The sequence below is a fragment of the Astyanax mexicanus genome, chromosome 12 (genome assembly GCF_023375975.1).
Source record: "Astyanax mexicanus isolate ESR-SI-001 chromosome 12, AstMex3_surface, whole genome shotgun sequence".
In the NCBI taxonomy this organism is placed as follows: Eukaryota; Metazoa; Chordata; class Actinopteri; order Characiformes; family Acestrorhamphidae; genus Astyanax; species Astyanax mexicanus.
In genome coordinates, this window is record NC_064419.1 from 21,423,361 (window position 1) to 21,442,759 (window position 19,399).

Consider the following 19,399-nt stretch of genomic DNA (forward strand, 5'->3'; position numbering starts at 1 on the left):
GAAGTTGGAAGGCTCTACATAAACATCTCTGGCTTTATTACACCGTACTGGGACAGTTCTCACTGTTCTGACTTTGCGCAAAATCTGCGATCTACAAGTCATGCACGCGCACGGCGGTGTGACAGCAACGGCTTGGAAATCTGCGGATTCAAGTTACGGCACAAGTAACATAAGACGTATACTGGGAAATGTAGTACTTTGAGAGATTTTACGGTTTATTTTGAGGAAAAAATAGAGATTTATTTAAAAAAAGTATCGTCTTAAGGCATCTCAACCTGCACAACAATTAATACAACGTTATACATTCAGGACTTGAAATAAAATATGTACATAGGTCTAAAGGCGTGGATGGTTTGCGAAATATTCAGAACTACAAATCCTATAATGCAGTTCGGCGCAACGTCTATCACCGGTGACCAGTGGAAGCGGTGATGAGTGGCTGCAGGGGAGTACGCTAGCTAGTCATTTATAAGGTAAATTATCTGTTTTATCCATTAATTGCGGTGATGTTAAGTGATAACCGTATAAACGCGAAGCTAGTTAACATATTGCTGTATGAACTGAAATAATTGGCAGTGTTAAATCCGGAGTTTTAGCTTGTTGTTAGTCGTTATGTGGTCGCTTGCTAGGTTAGCTAAGCTAAGCTAGGTTAACGAGCTGGACACTGAATGTCAGATAGATAGATAGCTAGCTAAGCTAGGTTAGCTAAGCTATACTGTACACAAACATAACACAGCCATTACATTTCACATACCTAACCTAGCAGCCGCAGTCAACTGTTTTTTCTCGTTGTCGCATATTGTGTTACGGTTGGTTAAATGAAAAATGCCATTCTTCTTCCTTTCAAACAGACTTTGTATTGCCACCTATTTCAGTAACTAAACCCCTTAGGGTTCCAATCACCACAGAACAGTTGTTCTGTACGCAGGCTTGGCTACTCACCTTTAATGCTTGTCTGGAGGTCTGACACTCATTTCCTCCCCCTCCCATTCCCTCTCACAATAAATAAAGCTGCAGAACGAGTTAGCTAGGTTAGATGACTAGTTAATCCAGATATCCATGACCAGCTCAGTCTGTGTGTTAATGACTATTAGCTACTGATGTTTGCCATAGTTCAAATTAGGGCATTTGTCAAGCTTACTATGTCTATGTCTACTTCCTTCTTGGGAACTCTTGACCACACACTGAGCTTTCCCACACCCACACACACACACACACACACACACACACACACACTAAACACCAAACACCAAAGTTGGCTCTTTTTAACTGAAACCCAGCCATATAAAGACTGTGGACTACTGCCAATGTGTTTAAATGACCGCTCCATAAAACTGGACCGCTACTCCCTTTCACCTGTTCTCTTTTGAGTTTAGTTTCTGCATGTTTATTAATGTATTTTCTATAAATTTAATTCAGTAAAATGGCTAATATTATTTTATTGCATCTCTACGAAGCTCCTTAAAGGACATTAAAAAATTAAATAATAAAAAAATGCACACCCACAGCTTATTAAAGCGCAGGAAAAAGGATAGTGACATTTTTCCCCATTGTCATCTTCCTGTATCGTAAATGATTTTCGGCGAATCTCAATATTTCTTTCCTTTCTTCATCCGCCAAAATGTTGACCCAAACCTTTAGGGTTAAAAACAATTCAGATTAGTTTTAGGTGAGGCCTTATTTGAAAGACCTCTCAGGGTTCCAGGATCATGTGCTTTTGACTGGTAGGTTTTTGCAAGGTCTTCAGATAATATTGCTGGATGGTGAAAAGTTCTGTTTCCTCCATTGTTTCTTATTCTCTTTACAATGCCCACAAAGACATTGTTTACTGGTGTAAAATCTGCGTCTTTACATAGTAGAAGCTGATTCATTTCGTTTTGGTTTATAATTCTAAATCGACTTTAATGTTGTTGCTCTTTAACCAGGATGTAAATACATTAAGAGTCCAGGACGTTTGTTTTACTATTTTAACTCCATTTCTCTGCATTTCCAGCTCTACTAATCATTGTTTAAACCGCATCAAACCTTGGGTCATTGGAGGTGTCAGGCAGGTCATTTATAGATTTATCCTCTGGTTTCAGAACGAAACCAATGCTTTCAAAGCCAATAGATTTAATGAATCCACTGTAATTAATTGTGACAGTTGTTGCTGCTCTGTTTATAGTTGTGCTGTTTGTAAGAGCTGCATTGTTGGTAGGTTACCCGTATGTGGCGAAGTAATACATGGGGAGCTTCAGTTACAGTGAATTACCAACTGATAACTGTATTCATAGAAGCTAGGGCTGCAACTAATGATTATTTTGGTAGTCGACTATCTCTAAAAACAATAGAAACAGCTGAACGTGAGATTCATAAGGCATTTAAATGTCTGGATGTTGTTTAAACGTGGAAAGTACTGATATTTAGTGAGTAAATATGTAATCTGTAGAGTTTGGGTACTTTTGGAGACACAGACTAAGTTAAGTGTAAACTGTGTGAGTGAGCCATTTACCCATCTTCAATTGCGCTTCTGTCCCCAGCACTTTGTGTAATGCGGTACTGTTACAAATGAACGATTAGTCGACAATTAAATTTGTAGTCGACAAATTTAAATAATCGGCACTGTTGATTATATCGACTAATCTTTGCAGCTCTAATAGAAGCCTCTCAGCCAATCACATTGCAGGGTCAGAACTGAATGTGGTATAATGCAAGTTGTTTCACTACCAGAGCTGGAGCATCCCTTGCTATCTTTATGAAACTCCTGATGTCTGAGCTCTTCAAAGAGCACTTACTCTCCTAACACCTCTAACAAACTAACTACTTCTCCTGCTTTTCTCCTCTGTCCCACTAATCCCAAGTTTTTTGCCTTGAACTTCTATGTACTCTATTACTAAATGTAAATCATTATTTGTAAGTCGCTATTCGATAAAAGCATCTGCCAAATGTAATCTAATGTACTGTTACAATTTGGAACGTAGTACTAGTACCTAATTTTCATTAAAAAGAAATATACTGTAACACCTGTGTAGTATAATGAATAGTAAGCAGATATTTTAGCATTTCTGGATACTGGCAGTGATGGTAATATACTGTTTATTGCAGTAAACAATATTTTATACATTATCAGCATACAGGAGTATGAAAGGCACTCTGACTAATTGTATCATTGTTCTGTTGTATTTACAGTACTGTGAATCGCTCCACAGCAACGGCGTGGTGCTCTAGGCCTCGTCTCCTAACCTGAAGATCTGCTGCTTTGTTGTTTGCATCCGTCCCCATGGTGATGAAATCGTCAGTGGAGGAGGACGAAGGTGGATGGGGTCTCGGCATCCCAGAGAAGATGAGGAACAACGCCAACTGGGTGGACATCACCCAAGACTTCAAAGGGGCCTGTAAAGGTGTGTTTGACAGAGTTATACGTATCACTGACACCTGAATGTCAACATAGCAACATGCTCGCATCGCCTCCCCTTTGTTCTGGGTGCAACGTGAAGCTGCTCCTGGATCAGAGTGATCATTTTCACTGAACTGACCCAGAACCTGTCCGTGTTCCAGCATTTTGTTGTTATTGGAACCAATAGAGGCAGCTGTGATATCGCAGACTGGCTCTCCCAGGACATCAGATCTCTCCCAGAATAACCCTTTTTCCACTGAGCTCTGAGAAACATTCTGAGAACCTTTCTTTATGCTTATGTTTCTCATAATAATCAGAATTTGTAACCTGGTGAAGGCTTTATAGGGGATATGACTTTAAATGGCTGTGACCAAAGTCTTAAACGAATACCTCAGTCACAGATGATAATATTGATAAATAACATAAAACCTGTTGACTCAAAACACACTGTAATAGAATCCAGTGGACAGACACAAGAGAACCATATATACAATACGTTTGCTTTGATACACAGATAGAATGTAATCTCTGCCTTTTAATCACCCAAGCACGGGTTACCGGACTGACACACAGTGGCAATCAACAACAAGACTTACTCTGTAGCTGATCAGTAACCTGTCTCTACTACACCATTGGTAGTGATAAATTACCCAGCTACTGTTATCAACCTTACTAAAACTCAGTCATCACCTGTTCAGCAGAACAATAGTCAGTTCACCCATTTCCATAGCTTCAGCACACTGTTTGCATGCTGTCTATACCTATTGGAGGCTATATCCCAAACAGATTTCTGTGACATACTGCACAGTAATAAAATACTGTCTGAAGCTCTGCTGATAAGAACCTTTTATTAGTTTCGACAGAAGATATATTAACCCTGGTCCTTTAAAGCTAAAGCACACTGATGGATTGATTTCCATACAGCTTAAGTTCATTTTAAACTACTGTGTAGATGTAATAGGATAAATAATCACTGCTCCAAATTAGAACAGTCATGTAAAGGTTGGAATTGTTTTAACCAGGCTATCAGTTTAAACTGAAGAGCATCCAAATGCTTTTTTTGTGTTTTGTGTTGGTGGCACTTTAAAAAGATGCAGTGGTGCTCCATGTAATTGTACCATCACTCTGCCAGCACTGGTGGCAATATCTCATTGGTGAAGTCCTAGATAGGATATGGGAGACTGGATTGACTGTGTTTTAATTCAAAGAATTGCATAAAATAAAAATAAAAAAGCTGAATTTATAGATTGCACTAACACACAAAAATAAAATGTATTATTATTTTTGCTTCTGCAGAACTTAAACTTGGGGAGCTTCTCCACGACAAACTGTAAGTATCCAGAATCTGTCTGTCACAGGCTATATTTGTAAAAAAAAGTCTATAGACAACTATAGACAAGGGACCCTCTCGAGGAGTGTTTCACATTTGCTATAGCACAGTGTTACAGAGGTATTAAATTCTGACTGTGATTTCAGGTTCGGTCTGTTTGAGGCGATGTCTGCCATTGAGATGATGGACCCTAAAATGGACGCTGGGATGATTGGGAACCAAGTGAACCGTAAAGTTCTCAACTTCGAACAGGCTGTGAAGGTCTAACATCAGACTTTCTTTCATTTTCAGTTATAAACTCATCATGTTCTTTTGCTTTGTTTCATATTCTTATATATGGCTGTGTTTCTGTAGGATGAAGCAATTAGAGTGAAGGACCTATCATTACCTGAGCTCATCGGGATTGTGGACACTTGTTTCTGCTGCTTGGTGTGTATCGTTAATAATTATTTTGTGTTTTATCATTAAAAGCCAGCGATTTTTACCTAAATTCCCTAAGAAATGACTGTTCAGGGGAAATGTGGGGGTCAAGATGAGATATGGGAGATCAAGTAAATTAGTACTGTTTGACACCAGGTTCCTGCAGTAAGGTTTATCTGAGTCTAGAATGGTGGTGCACTGTTTAATTGTAAAGACTTTAAAAATTTGAACAGTGTGAAGTTGTCTACTCTTGAGTTATTATTCATTAAAGCTGGTTTGTGTTTATTAAACTAGAGCCGAAAAATAATTACTGCTCTAGTGTAAGTAGACTATTATGCTAGTGATATTTATTACATCATGTTTTTTCTCAATTAATGTAAAATGCAAGTATTTAATTAAAAATGTAAATATTTGAATTAAAATGACTTATATTCAATCGTAGTATTTCTAATACTACAGTTACTACCTACAAATAGTTGGAAGAGTTTTTTTACAACAATTTTATAACAAAGAAAGCAATATTGTGTGGCTACAATGCCTAATAAAGGGTTAAAATGAAATTAACCTTTTTTCCTGTTTGTACCGTCTCTCTCTGTCTTTAGATAACATGGTTGGAGGGACATTCCCTGGCACAGACTGTTTTTACATGTCTGTATGTTCATAACCCTGAGTTGATCCTGGACCCTGCCCTTAAAGCCTTCGCCCTTGGGATCCTCAAAGTTTGCGATATCGCCCGTGAGAAAGTCAACAAGGCGGCTGTTTTTGAGGAGGTAATATTTATGCAATGGTTTTATTTTGTTATTTATTTGTTGTTTATTGCTTTATATAAGAAGTATTTAAATATGCCTAGAAAAGTCACAGGTCGCAGTGACCACCTTATTATACAACCCTGTTCCACGTTTAAAATCAAATTACAGTAAATTCATTTCTACATTAAACTTTGGCTGTGTAGGATGTAGTAACAAAAATGTGGCCATAATATTACATTAATTTGAATTAATTAATGTATGTAGTTTAGGATTTATACATTTATTGCTCGTAATGAAATTGCAGTATCTGTGTTTTTGTATAACAGGAAGATTTCCAAGCCATGACTTACGGCTTCAAAATGGCCAACAGTGTGACTGACCTGAGAGTGACGGGTACTGTACATTTATCTAATCATAGAACTATTCATTACATTGTTTTGATGCAGGATTTCAGTGTTCCTTTATCTTTATTTTATCAGGAATGCTGAAGGATGTGGAAGATGAGCTACAGAGGAAAGTGAAGGTAATGTTAATGGGATCAGATGGCACAGGCTGAACAGAGACAATAGAACATCTCTTGCATTAATGATGATGTGCTGACATGTTTCTCATATTTCTTCTCTCTGTTTCCCAGAGTACACGAAGTCGACAGGGCGAGCAGCGTGACCCAGAAGTGGAGCTGGATGTAAGGCTTCTAATAGCATAGTACTGTAAATATGAGTGTATCCTAAGTATTATGCTGTTCTATGCATACATATAACACACACTCTTCTCTGTGTTTCTTCTTTCAGCATCAGCAGTGTCTGGCTTTGTTTAGCAGAATTAAATTCACCCGCCTTTTACTGACAGCTCTCATCTCCTTCACCAAGAAAGAGGTATGAAATGCTGCATATTCAGTCAAAGTTGTGCAGAATTATTTATTAAAAAAATACACTGATTAGACTCAACATTGGCACCACTGAGAGGTGGACAAGTTTAAACAGAGTGATATCTGTCACCGGGTAGGTACTAACTGTTAGAAAGAAAGTAAAGTTGATGAGTTGGAAGCAGGATAAAGTGCAAGAATCAAAGCCACTTTGATGAGAGCCAAGACATGAGGTAGATCTTGTTGGGTGTTGCCAATATGCAGTGGTCAGTACCCACCAAAAGTGCTTTTGGAATCATGTATTAAAGTAAAAAATGTTGTACAAACCAGGAAACTCACGGTCTTCCTTTCCTGTGGGAGTCCTGATGAGAGCCAGTTTCATCATAATGTTTTGGATGGTCTTTGTGACTGCATTTCATGATATTTTTCAAAGTTTTTTTTTTTTCCTGACCTTTTGACTGACTTTTTTTTTGTTCTTTACTTAGTTGAGTACCGTAGTTCTTGACATAATCTGGATTTGAACAAACACAATAAGAGGGATAGGTTCAGCACAGCGGTTAACTAAAAGCTATTCCTGGTGACTCTAACTCATTAAGCTGAAAATGCCAAGATGTGCAAAACTGTAATCTAAGCAAGAGGCACCTACTTTAAAAACTAATGTCAAAAATATTCTGCTTTATTTAACTTTTTTTTGATAAAAGTATTTCATTGTTATTCTAAATTTTAAAATAATGAAAAACCATGAATTTAAGATGCGCACAAACGTTTGACTGCTACATGTGTCTAATTGAGCTCATTTTTGCCATGGTTTGGTTCAAGGTGGGAAAAACTACAGTTACTAAAGCGATTATTTTAAATTTACTACAAATCCAAGTTTTTTTTACTTGTGAAATTGCTACGTTTACTCAAAGGGAGACTCTACCAGCTATAGTCAGTCTTGATCACTAACAGGAAGTTAAGAGCTGTTTGCAGTAGCAAGAAAGAAGGTGTTTATTTTAGAACTTTCAGCACCACTGACCACTGATATCTTTGTTTTCTTTTCAGACGAGTGCAGTGAGTGAAGCACAGAAGCTAATGAGCCAAGCAGCTGACCTTCTTCATGCTATACACTCTACCATTCAATACGGCATTCAGTCACAGAATGACACAACTAAAGGAGGTACGATATGCATGAATACACACTATATTATCCCACACTGCCTCCAGTCAGTAGAATGACACCACTGAAGATTATATTTCATAGTTGCACACTGGTTTATACCATTCATTACAATATTCTGCTTTAGGGCTGCGCGATTTAGGCAAAAATTGAATTGCGATTTTTCCACAGAATATTGCGATTGCGATTTAAATTGTTATTAAATGGTTACTAAATATGTTATTAAATATTATTTTTAATCCATTAAACCTTAAACCTGTATTAGTGGTTAACATAACTATCAAATATAATTACAAACTTCTTTTTAAGTAACAAGAAAATGTATGTGTGTGTGTTTATGTATTAATCTTTATTTTCTTTTACTTTCAAACCAAATGTATCAAACTGTCACAGTTTGTATTTATTATTGGCCAGATCTAAATTATAAGACAATATTATATATATATATATTTATTTATTTATTATTATTATTATTTTTATTTTATTTTATTTTATTTTATTTATTTATTTTTTTCTTCAGTTTCTTCCTTTTTGTTAATTCAGTTGACTGGAATATCTCCTGAGTTTGAGTATGCCAGTCTAGATAATGTACATATGAATGTATTGTGTGTAAATGTTCATATAAATATGTTTTTACTAGATCACCCAATCATGATGGGATTTGAGCCACTGGTAAATCAGCGCCTGCTACCACCCACTTTTCCCCGCTACGCCAAAATCATCAAGCGTGAGGAGATGGTCAACTACTTCAGCAAACTCATTGATCGGATAAAGACTGTGTGCGAAGTTATCAACACCACTAACCTGCACAGTATTCTGGTAATGAAGGAATTAAACACACACACTCACACTTGCACTGACTGTATGTCCACATATCTGCAGATATCCCATCTAATAAATGCATTCAGCTATTTTAAGTTGCACTCATTTCTGATACAAATGTGCAGATGCACAAATACAGCTTGTCTAGTCTTTATAGAGAAATATTGCCAATAGAATTGGACTCTCAGGAACAAACATGAATCTGTTGACCTGATCCTTAATGCCAGGTGTGGGCTAGAGGGGAATGAATCCCTTACAAACTGGACATCACTAATGCTTTTTCAGATCTTAACAGCAATGCTACAAAATGTAAAAGAATGTCTTTCCTGGGCAGTACAGACTGTCACTCCAGCAAAATCAGAATAAATTCTTTTTTTAATACCTTTAATTAAAAAAAAAAAAAAAAACAAATGATGCAGGTATTACCATACTTCTGTCTCTATAGTGTTACTAGTAATCTGCAAAGTTTTGGGAACTTTAAGATCCTTGTGAACTAGTTTAAAGAACAAAACTTGGTACCAGATCTCTTTGGGATGTCTGCCACCAACCAGGCCCATTGCCACAGGACAGGCAAACCAAGCAAGTGAGTGGGGCCCCCAGACAATGACTGGTTATGAAATTAATGCATCGACAAACTGTGAGAGGCCATTTAAATGATTTGATGGTCAATGCAGGAAAGTACAACACTGACTAACTGACATTAGTTTCACTTTCAGATTATGGAAATAGCACATCAGCCAACCTCAACCCATCCTTTATAATTGCAGGCCCGTTGCAACAAGACAGGCAAACCAAGAAATGGCTTGTCAACGACTACATATGAATTTAATTCATATTTGTAGCCGGGCTCTCTGAACTCAGTTCTGCCCACTGTGAAGGAGACGAGGCACAGCGCATATTTGCCTCAATCTTGGTCAAACAACAATGTAACATTTCAGTAAAGATGTGTGTTATAGTGTATTTTAGACCATTGCTTTGCTCTTTGAACTACAGTTGATCCAACATTATTTATTATAATGCTGTTCAACAAGACAGAGGTGCTGATATGTGGTGAGATCCATTTTGCTTGGGGCCCCCAAATGCCTTAAAACCACCCTGCCACCAACATGCGAATGTATTCAGTTTCATGAACAGCTCACCTAATGTAATGCCAATAAATTAACCAAAACAAATGTTGGATTATACAGATATGATTATACATAAACACAGATATTAATAGACTCTCATGGCTGGAGATTTGGTGATGTTTTAATGTAAAACCACTACCTTTTTTGTGATATTATTGAGCAAATAAACACACATGCCTATGGCTGTTCATTCTAATTTTAACAGAGGCATTGTTTGTTTTTCAGGACTTCTTCTGTGAGTTCAGTGAGCAGTCACCTTGTGTACTGTCCAGATCATTATTACAGGTATTTATCATCAGGATCCATCCTCTATGCACTTACATATGTTATTATAACATATGCCCTTATTATCATCTCAAATGTTTCTGCAAATATTCTTAAAGTTGACTATTTTCTGGTGGTGATTAGATATTGAAGATTGTTGCAGTTGCATAAAACTGAGCTTTATATCAACATTATTTAATATAATAAAAATATTTTTTGTCTGTACTATGAGGACATTAGGCTGATCTGTGCCCTTGTTTGTACTATTATATCAAAATATAATTTTTGTTTTGTTTATTTGTTTAGACTACATTTCTGATCGACAACAAAAAGGTATTTGGGACTCACCTGATGCAGGACATGATCAAAGATGCTCTCCGCTATTTCGTCAGCCCCCCGGTTCTGTCCACAAAGTGAGTTAGAGTGCATGTGGTGGGGATTTGGCGTAATAAAAAGGCTATATGCTATATTTACACTTAGTGTGTGTATTAGGAATATGCTGCACAAGGGGGCTTGGAGTGGTCCTGCAGGCTAAGCACTACCACTAGGATTGGGAGATCACTGGTTCGAACCCCGGTCATGCAGCTTGCCATGAGTCCTGAGAGAGCACAATTGGCTTTGCTCTCTTTGGGTGGGTAGATGGCGCTCTCTCCCCACATCACTCCAAAGGGTGATGTCGCTCAGCACAAGGTGTCTGTGAGCAGATGTATCAGAACAAAGTCACTGTGTTTTTCTCCGAGCGCGCTGTGATGCTACTTGCAAATGTTGCATCAGCAGCAGCTCGACATGTATCGGACGAGGCATGCGCATGTGCCCTCCTGATGTTGGGACATCAGTAGTTATAGGGGGAGTCCTAATGAGTTGGGTAATTGGTGTTGAAAATTGGGGGGGGAAATGGAATATAAATGTGAAATTAAAAAAAAAAAAGAATATGCTCTACAAGTTTTGCCTCAGTTTCTTCTTTTATTGACTACTTGATTGACTAACTGATGCTTTGTTCACAGGTGCAGTCTGTATAATAACCACCAGGCCAAAGACTACATCGATTCCTTCGTAACACACTGCTCTCGGGTATGCAGCACTTTAGTGCACGCTTCATAACCTTCTAGTAATGTCTGTATTAACAGATCTGTAGCAAATTATAAATCTAATTAGTATATTAATTGAGTAATTTGCTTTACAGCCTTTCTGCAGTCTGATTCAGATTCACGGCCACAACAGAGCTCGACAGAGAGACAAACTTGGACACATACTGGAAGAGTTTGCCACCCTGCAGGATGAAGTATGTGTGTAATAATATTATGTAATAATAAGTGTATATATAAAAGTATATGAAAAATAGATATGTGTAATAGTGAAGAATTCTTAAAATATTGTATATGTTTTTTTTTTAAGGCAGAGAAGGTTGATGCTGCTCTTCATGGTCTGCTGTTGAAGCTGGAGCCTCAGAGACAGCACCTGGCCTGTCTGGGCACCTGGGTGCTCTACCACAACCTGCGTATCATGATCCAGTACCTGCTCAGTGGATTTGAGCTGGAGCTCTACAGCATGCATGAGTACTACTACATCTACTGGTCAGTTCTGTGTGCGATAATTACAGTAATACTAACTGTCACTTGCATGAGAAAATCTTTTTCTTTCTTTTATCTAAACAAGGAATAAACCTTTAAACTTGCCTTTTTTTTATTAATAAAGCTTAGATTTGTTATTGGTAAAGGGCATTGATTATTTATTTTAAAACACAAATGGGTTATAATGTTAATGTATAATGGGTTAATATGTTATATGTTATATATGTTATTGGATTTTTTTTAAGTCAGATGAGCACTGGGTGTTAATCTACAGATTTATCTTCTGAAAGCTGTTTATTTGGTTGAGTAAAGTGCTTCTGTTTATTTACAGTAAGCTTAGATCTCCAGATATCCTCTAAGATGGGTGCGGCAGCAGTAGTTGCTTTAGCAGCTAACCACTAGCCACGGTTAGCGACATTAAAAGCTGCCCAACAGCACTACACTGAGGAACCCTGAGTGTACTGGTAAGCTAGGGCCATATTAGAAGGTCTGTGGCAAGTAGCTTGTTTTAACACTATAAACACGCAGGCTACAGTCCAATATACTCACCTCTGAACGGCGAAAAAGCTAGCGCTAAGCGTGGCTAAAGCTAATACTGCTCTAGCAGTGCTAGCCAGGGTTAGCAGCAGGCTACTAGCCGATATACTCTCCTCTGGACAGCGAAAGAGCTAGCGCTAAGCGTGGCTTAGCTAATGCTTCTCCACCCGTAATAGCTGGGGTAAGCAGCAGGCTACTAGCCAATATACTCACCTCTAAACAGTGAAAGAGCTAGTGGTTAGCACGGTAAGCAGATAATGCTGCTTCAGCAGTGCTAGCTGTGGTTATTAGCAAGCCACAGGCAAATAATACTCACCCCTAAACAGTGAAAGAGCTAGTGGTTAGCACGGTAAGCAGCTAATGCTGCTTCAGCAGTGCTAGCTGGGGTTATCAGCAAGCTACAGGCAAATAATACTCACCCCTAAAAAGTGAAAGAGCTAGCGCTTAGCATGTTTAGCAGCTAATGCTAATACTGCTCCAGTCTCGGTGCTGGAGAATTAAACTGAAACTCCGATTTTTGGGAAAAGTAGATGATTTCAAGTGCGCCTTATAGTGCAAAAAATATACAACACACACATGTACCTTATTACTATCTGCTGCTGATTCACTGGAAACCATGGTATGTATTTTCCTTCAATTGTTCTAGAGGGAAAACTTAAACAAGTCTGACCTCTACTGGTCAGTTATATACTGAACTGTTAAAATAAAATGTCATTATTTAGACTTTAAACGTTATTTAAACTAATCTACAGAGTGAATGAATGGAGGAGTTATTCTGTTTGTGTATGTATGTGTATATCACATGCAGGTACCTGTCAGAATTCCTGTATGCATGGCTTATGTCCACTCTGAGCAGAGCAGACAGCTCTCAGATGGCTGAGGAGCGCATTTTGGAGGAGCAGCAGCAGAAAGGACGCAGCAGCAAGAAGAGCAAGAAGAAGAAAAAAGGTGCAGCTGCTTCTTTTTAGGCTATCCAAATCCAAAATCCAGAATAATTGCTCAAATATCTTGCACAACTGCCATTAAAAAATTAAACATCTTCAGGGCTGCTCACAATCTCTCTGTAGTATTTCTCTCTGTAAGATTTCTTCTCCATAAAGGTTCATCACAAAAAGATAGAATATAATTGAAAAGTTAGTTTATTTCAGTAATTCAGTTTAAAATGTGAAACTCATATATTATATAGACAGATTATATAGTGATCTACTTTAAACGTTTATTTTTTTATTGTTGATGAACATGGTTTACAGCCAATGAAAATTTTAATATTATGTAAAACCAATTGGTATTTTTGACAGTGTGGGTAGTGTGCCAAGTCCTGCTGGAAAATAAAATGTGCATATCTATAAAAGTGGTCTGCATAGGGGAGCATAAAATAGATCACTCTGTTTGGAATACATCTATATAATATGAGTTTTACATTTTGAAGTGAATTGCTGAAATAAAGTAACTTTTCAATAATATTCTATTTTTTTAGATGCACCCGTATGTTTCCAAGGTTACCAGGTTTCTGTGGTGTGCAAACTATCTGTTGATTTCTTTTTTTTTTTTTTTTCCACTTCAGCTGTCCATCATTTGTATTGGAGTGTTCAGCAGTTTACAGTCAGCTTGGTCTATGTCTCCAAATGTGTCCAAATAATAGATTACTTTTTTTACAATAAATATTATATAAACATTATAAACATTAAACAATTAAAGGGCATTTAAATCACACATTTAAGTGTTTTTTATCATTTTAAAGTGATAAAGGCATGCCAGAAATAATCGTTGGTTATTCGACTAATCAAATAATAACACACTCGGATACTAAAATAATTATTAGATGGCCCTTAGTGCCAGTGTGTTTGAATAGCTTGTGAATGTGCTGGTTTAGTGAATCTAACTGGCCGGATTTTCTCTCTTTAGCTCGTCCTCTAGGAAAAGAGATCACAATGAGCCAAGCCTACCAGAACATGTGTGCTGGAATGTATAAGGTAACATCTTCTTCTTTAATCGTTTAATAATCTGTTCAGCATTTTGGTAGAGCGCATTTTGTGTCTCTATATCTTATTGAAGAAGGTGTTGAAGTTTTTGAACTGATTGATTGTGCCATCTGTACCAGCCGGTAATGTGAGGCTAAATATATCCACTGCAGGTCACTGTGACTTTAACAGTATGCCTTTCTTTTCACGTCAGCAACAAGTAAATAAATCACTACATGCAAATTGTTTCCAGTGGATTCTTTTTAAATTTTTAGTAAATTTGAGTTGTCAGCATATATTATTTCTTTATAAAAGTCACAGAAGTTTACAATGCATGTTATTGTCCCTCCTTATGTTTTAAATTTCCCTTTTATTTGTGTTTTGTACTGATTTTGAGTGTCATCTCAAATATTTGAGATGTATATTTAAAAAAAAAAAATTTTTTAGGGGGGGTGGGGGGGATATTTCCCTAAACAAAAAAATAATATACGCACAAAAAAAATCCATTGTTATGTTGTTTTTTTTTTTTTTTCTTCAGAATGTTAATAATTTCCAAGTTTTAGTACGACCACATGTAGGTTTTATATATTCATTGTAGGATCATTATATGAAAGCAGTTTTGAATCTGATTTGTAAACATCCCATTTTGTGTTCAGACAGCTCAGAAAAAAAATCTGATTTTCTTCCCATTTAGGTAAAAAAAATGTAATTTTTGGTGTAACATCGAGGATCTTTCCTTCTCTGTATCTGTATAGACCATGATTGCACTGGACATGGACGGAAAAGTGCGGAAGCCTCAGTTTGAGCTGGACAGTGAGCAGGTTCGCTACGAGCATCGCTTCGCCCCCTTTAACAGTGTGGTCACGCCTCCCCCGGTGCACTACATCCAGTTCAAGGTACCACATCCCAGTCTGACTGTACTGAAAAGCTTATACCTGCTGCTTCTGCTGCAGCTTTACTGTTATAGTGTACATGTTTGATGGTTGTTCAATGTTGTGTTTGTGCAGGAAATGTCAGATTTGAAGAAGTACAGTCCTCCTCCGCGCTCAGCCGACCTGTACATGGCAGCCAGCAAACACTTCCAGCAGGCCAAACTCATACTGGAGAACGTGGCCAGCCCTGATGCCGAGGCAAGATAAACAACTGCTTTAAACCCAGTTTAACCAATCACACAGCAGGATTGTTATTTATATATTGTACAATAAAAGTAATTTTGAAGTATTTCTCCAGAATGTTGTTCATCGAGGCTGTTTTCCACCCTGTTATGTTGCTTTTTTTAATTTTAGCTTTGCTTTTATTTATTAATTTATGTGAGCTGATCGCTTTCCCAGATTTAGCTTTCACTCAAGTCCTCTGTCCACACTTGGGCACCTTTAACTCGACCCCAGTAACTCACTGTTTGTTAAAAAGTGTCATACCTGGCTGTATTTAATGCTCCTCTAGTTATAATGAAAGTGTATGGTGAACTGATCTTGTGATTTTTGTTTGATTTAGGTAAATCGCATCCTCAAAGTGGCCAAACCGAACATTGTTGTGATGAAGCTTCTGGCAGGAGGACACAAGAAGGAGACCAAGGTAAAGCAAAAAAACTCCTCATATTATCGTTTTTTTTTTTGCATTTCGTGCACTTAAAATACTTTAATTTTTCCAAAAATCTTCAGTGCGCTTTATAATCCAGTGCCCCTTATATGTGAATTTTACCAGTCAGGTTGTAAGGAGCAGTAAAGCCACTCTACTGAAGTGCAGTGTTCTAAAGGAGTTTCAGTTTAGTTCTCTAGCAGTATTAGCATTAGCATTAGTTTATGATAACACTGGCCCCAAAGTATGTTTTAACTTCACATAGCTTTTTAAGTGATAAACAACAACTCTACAGTGAAACAAAGAATAAAGTGGGAGAAGCTCTGATTAATGGCAATAGGCTAGCATTTACGTGTGACTCCTGGTTTCAGTTATATGTTTAATTTTATATAGTATAGGTTAAGTTTTGAAAATGATGCAATATGGTTAAAAAGACAGTGACATCTGTTTTTTTTTTTTTTTAAGGTTACGTTTTAAAGATTTACAAAAAAATAAAATATGAAATGTTGCAAAAATATTTGATACAGTAAGGAACCTAAAATTGTTTTAAGTAATTGTTCTATTTGTTTAAATCGTCATTTCATCTTCTTAATCACATAATTTAAACCAAATTTATAGACCATTTGAATAAAAAAATAGTTCCGGAATCTAAAATCGCTTCTGAATCCTGACCCCGGAATTGAATCAGTTTTAACTCACTCTTTTTCTTTTCATTTGTCTTTTGCTTTTCAGGCTCTTCCTGAGTTTGACTTCTCTGCGCACAAGTATTTCCCTATAGTCAAAATCATTTGACTCCTTCAAGAACTCTCCCCCACATCCCGACAGTCTCCACGTTCCTCTCTCTCCCCGTCCGGAGCTCTGAGCAGTGTGTGTGTTCCAGCAGTTTACATGTCCTACCTACTGCAGTACTCAGCAGGAGTCCACCAGGCCTTTTCCAATACAGCTCAGCTTCAGAAACCACCTGATAAAGAGTTCTGCAGCTGCTTCATTCAACAGTGTGAAAGTGGAGTTTATCCCTCCAGAACACAAAATAAAAGCAGAACTGAAAGCTGATAGAAGCTGTTACAGACCCAGGCTTCTGTTATCCAGCAGTGTTCATGCTGAAATACCAGTTTTATACTAAGCAGGATGTTGCAGTTCATCCAGTCTGAAAGAGATCCATGATTTGCATGTGTGTAAATGTGTCTTGGTTTGTTACTGTTGAATTAAAATCTCATCTCACTGTCAAATCACTGCTTTGTTTGATGTTTTTGATGCTCTACCATGAGTAGATGATGCACCGATCTCCCGAAGCCATTAAATTATAGATGAAACTTTGTTTTGAGTAGATTATTTTTGTTTTCTATAATTTTACAGTACAAAATTAAAGGTTTCCGACCCTGTTTTTGTTTTAGCTAATTGGGGATAAGGTTTGTTCAGTCAGCAGAAAAGGCAAGGAAAGTTGTTATATACAGCATTGAAAAAAAATGAGACCATTTAAAAATAGTTTTTTTCTTATTTTACCAAATTGAAAACCTCTGGAATATAATGAAGAGGAATATGTATGACCACAAGTCATCAAACCAAGCTGAACTTCTTAATTTTTTGCACCAGGAGTGGCATAAAGTTATCCCAAAGCAGTGTGTAAGACTGGTGGAGGAGAACATGCCAAGATGCATGAAAACTGTGATTAAAAGCTCTGCATTGTTGCTAGGTTAGCGTGGGTGCCTCTATTTTTTAATAATAATAATAATAATACATTTTATTTTTATAGCGCTTTTCAGGATACTCAAAGACGCTTTACATTGCATAAAAAATACAATATGAAAATACATAGTAAAATAATCAACATCATCATCACCAACATCATCAATACCATACAATAGAAATCAAATAGAGCAAAACAATCAAAGCATAAAAGATAGAAAATTTAAATTTAAATTTAAAGAGATTAAAAACAGATGAAGAAAAGGAAAAAAGGAGAGGGACATAGAAATGTTGCATCATGTGTTGAAAGCAGATCTGAAAAGGTGAGTTTTGAGGAGAGATTTAAAAGTGGGAAGATCAGAGCAGTCGCGGAGGTGTTTTGGGAGAGAGTTCCACAGGGAGGGGGCAGCTATGGAAAAAGCTCTGTCGCCCCAGGTCCGGTGCTTGGTTCTACCAATGGACAGTAGATTGGCGTCAGATGATCGAAGTGAACGGGAAGGAGTATGATAATGAAGCAGGTCAGTGAGGTAGGGAGGGGCCTGATTATGGAGAGCTTTGTGAGTAAATAAAAGAATTTTGAATTGAATACGATGAGTGACAGGGAGCCAGTGAAGTTGTTGGAGGACAGGTGTAATGTGGTCGCGGGAGGGAGAACGAGTGAGGAGACGTGCAGCGCAGTTCTGAATATATTGAAGTTTATTTAAGATTTTGTTAGATGTGCCGTAAAGAATGCTGTTGCAGTAGTCAATTCTAGATGTAATGAAAGCGTGGATCAGGGTTTCAGCGGAGGAAAAGGAAAGTGATGGACGAAGGCGTGCAATGTTTTTTAGATGAAAAAAAGCAGATTTTGTGATTTGATTTACATGATTGTCAAATGAAAGATTACTGTCAAAAATGACTCCAAGATTACGGATGTTTGAGGAAGGAGACAATGTAGAGTTGTCAATCGTGAGCTGGAAGTTTGTTGTGTATTTTGTCAGGGATTTCGGACCGATAATAATCATGTCAGATTTATCACAGTTTAATTTGAGAAAGTTGGTTTTCATCCAGGATTTTTACCATTTAAGTCAAACTTGTGGAAACCTAAGATTACTGTAAATAAATAAATAATACTCACCCAAATACACGTTTTTGGAGCGTGTGAAATCTGTGTAGATTAAAGTCCAGTAATGTTTTTTTTTTTTTTAGAATTTATTTTGTTTACTTTGACGCCCCCCAGCGGCAAGACCTGCGGAATTACAAGAGTCCACTTTACATTCAGCTTAAAATATATTCACTTGTAAATACGTAAATACCAGAAAATAAAAGCAAAAATTCTGAACTCTTGCCTTGCTGTTCGAATACTTTTGAAGTATAAGAGTGATGTTGGAATTAAAAGAACAGCAACTTAAACCTGTCCAGCACTCTGAAAATGAAAATGTTTGATGTCCATAAAAAGGGGAACCCAGATAGCCAGCGACTTGGCCCGGACTCGTTTCTAAGTCGGCACTGCTGGTTTAGAGTCGCAAGCAGAAAAATACTTCTGGCCCACAGCTGGCCCAGTGTCACTTTCTGACTGTTCTACATCAGTGTCACTGAGCAGTCGTTTTGGTGCTGGTGAACGACTGACGCACCTAACCTGTTGATTCTCTGAACACAGGTGTGAACTGACTCAAATACGGCAGACGACCCTGTACCAGCACTGCACTAACAAAGTGGAAAACTGACTGTTCCCCACTGTTAGCACTTTTCTACCAAAGCTGACTTGTACATTTTCTTTTTATTTACAGTTACAGATGCTCCACACACACACACACACACACACAGCCTGTTATAGTACTGCTTCCCACACACGCACACACACACACACACACACACACACACACACACACACACACACACACACACACACACACACACACACACACACACACACACAGCCTGTTATAGTACTGCTTCCCCCACACACACAGCC

At 37.6% G+C, this 19,399-nt stretch overlaps 2 protein-coding genes across 2 annotated transcripts in view; one reads left to right on the forward strand and one right to left on the reverse strand.

The window, feature by feature from the left end:
- Positions 1 to 1,112, reverse strand: part of agtpbp1 (ATP/GTP binding carboxypeptidase 1) — a 45,606-nt gene extending 44,494 nt beyond the window's left edge. The window contains exon 1 of the mRNA XM_022670624.2: positions 943 to 1,112. The gene's annotated coding sequence lies outside the window, so the exon portion shown is untranslated. The remainder of the gene's footprint in view (positions 1 to 942) is intronic.
- Positions 379 to 16,988, forward strand: naa35 (N-alpha-acetyltransferase 35, NatC auxiliary subunit). The gene is made up of 23 exons (XM_007237420.4): positions 379 to 473; positions 3,169 to 3,380; positions 4,673 to 4,706; positions 4,853 to 4,967; positions 5,061 to 5,135; positions 5,729 to 5,896; positions 6,202 to 6,268; positions 6,355 to 6,398; positions 6,510 to 6,560; positions 6,667 to 6,750; positions 7,785 to 7,899; positions 8,540 to 8,718; positions 10,074 to 10,133; positions 10,419 to 10,525; positions 11,117 to 11,183; positions 11,296 to 11,394; positions 11,508 to 11,686; positions 13,029 to 13,168; positions 14,126 to 14,193; positions 14,937 to 15,077; positions 15,189 to 15,311; positions 15,676 to 15,756; positions 16,492 to 16,988. The coding sequence occupies exons 2-23, from the start codon at positions 3,260 to 3,262 to the stop codon at positions 16,549 to 16,551; spliced, it is 2,178 nt and encodes a 725-aa protein (XP_007237482.2). The 5' UTR covers positions 379 to 473; positions 3,169 to 3,259; the 3' UTR covers positions 16,552 to 16,988.
- Positions 16,989 to 19,399: the final 2,411 nt, after the last annotated feature.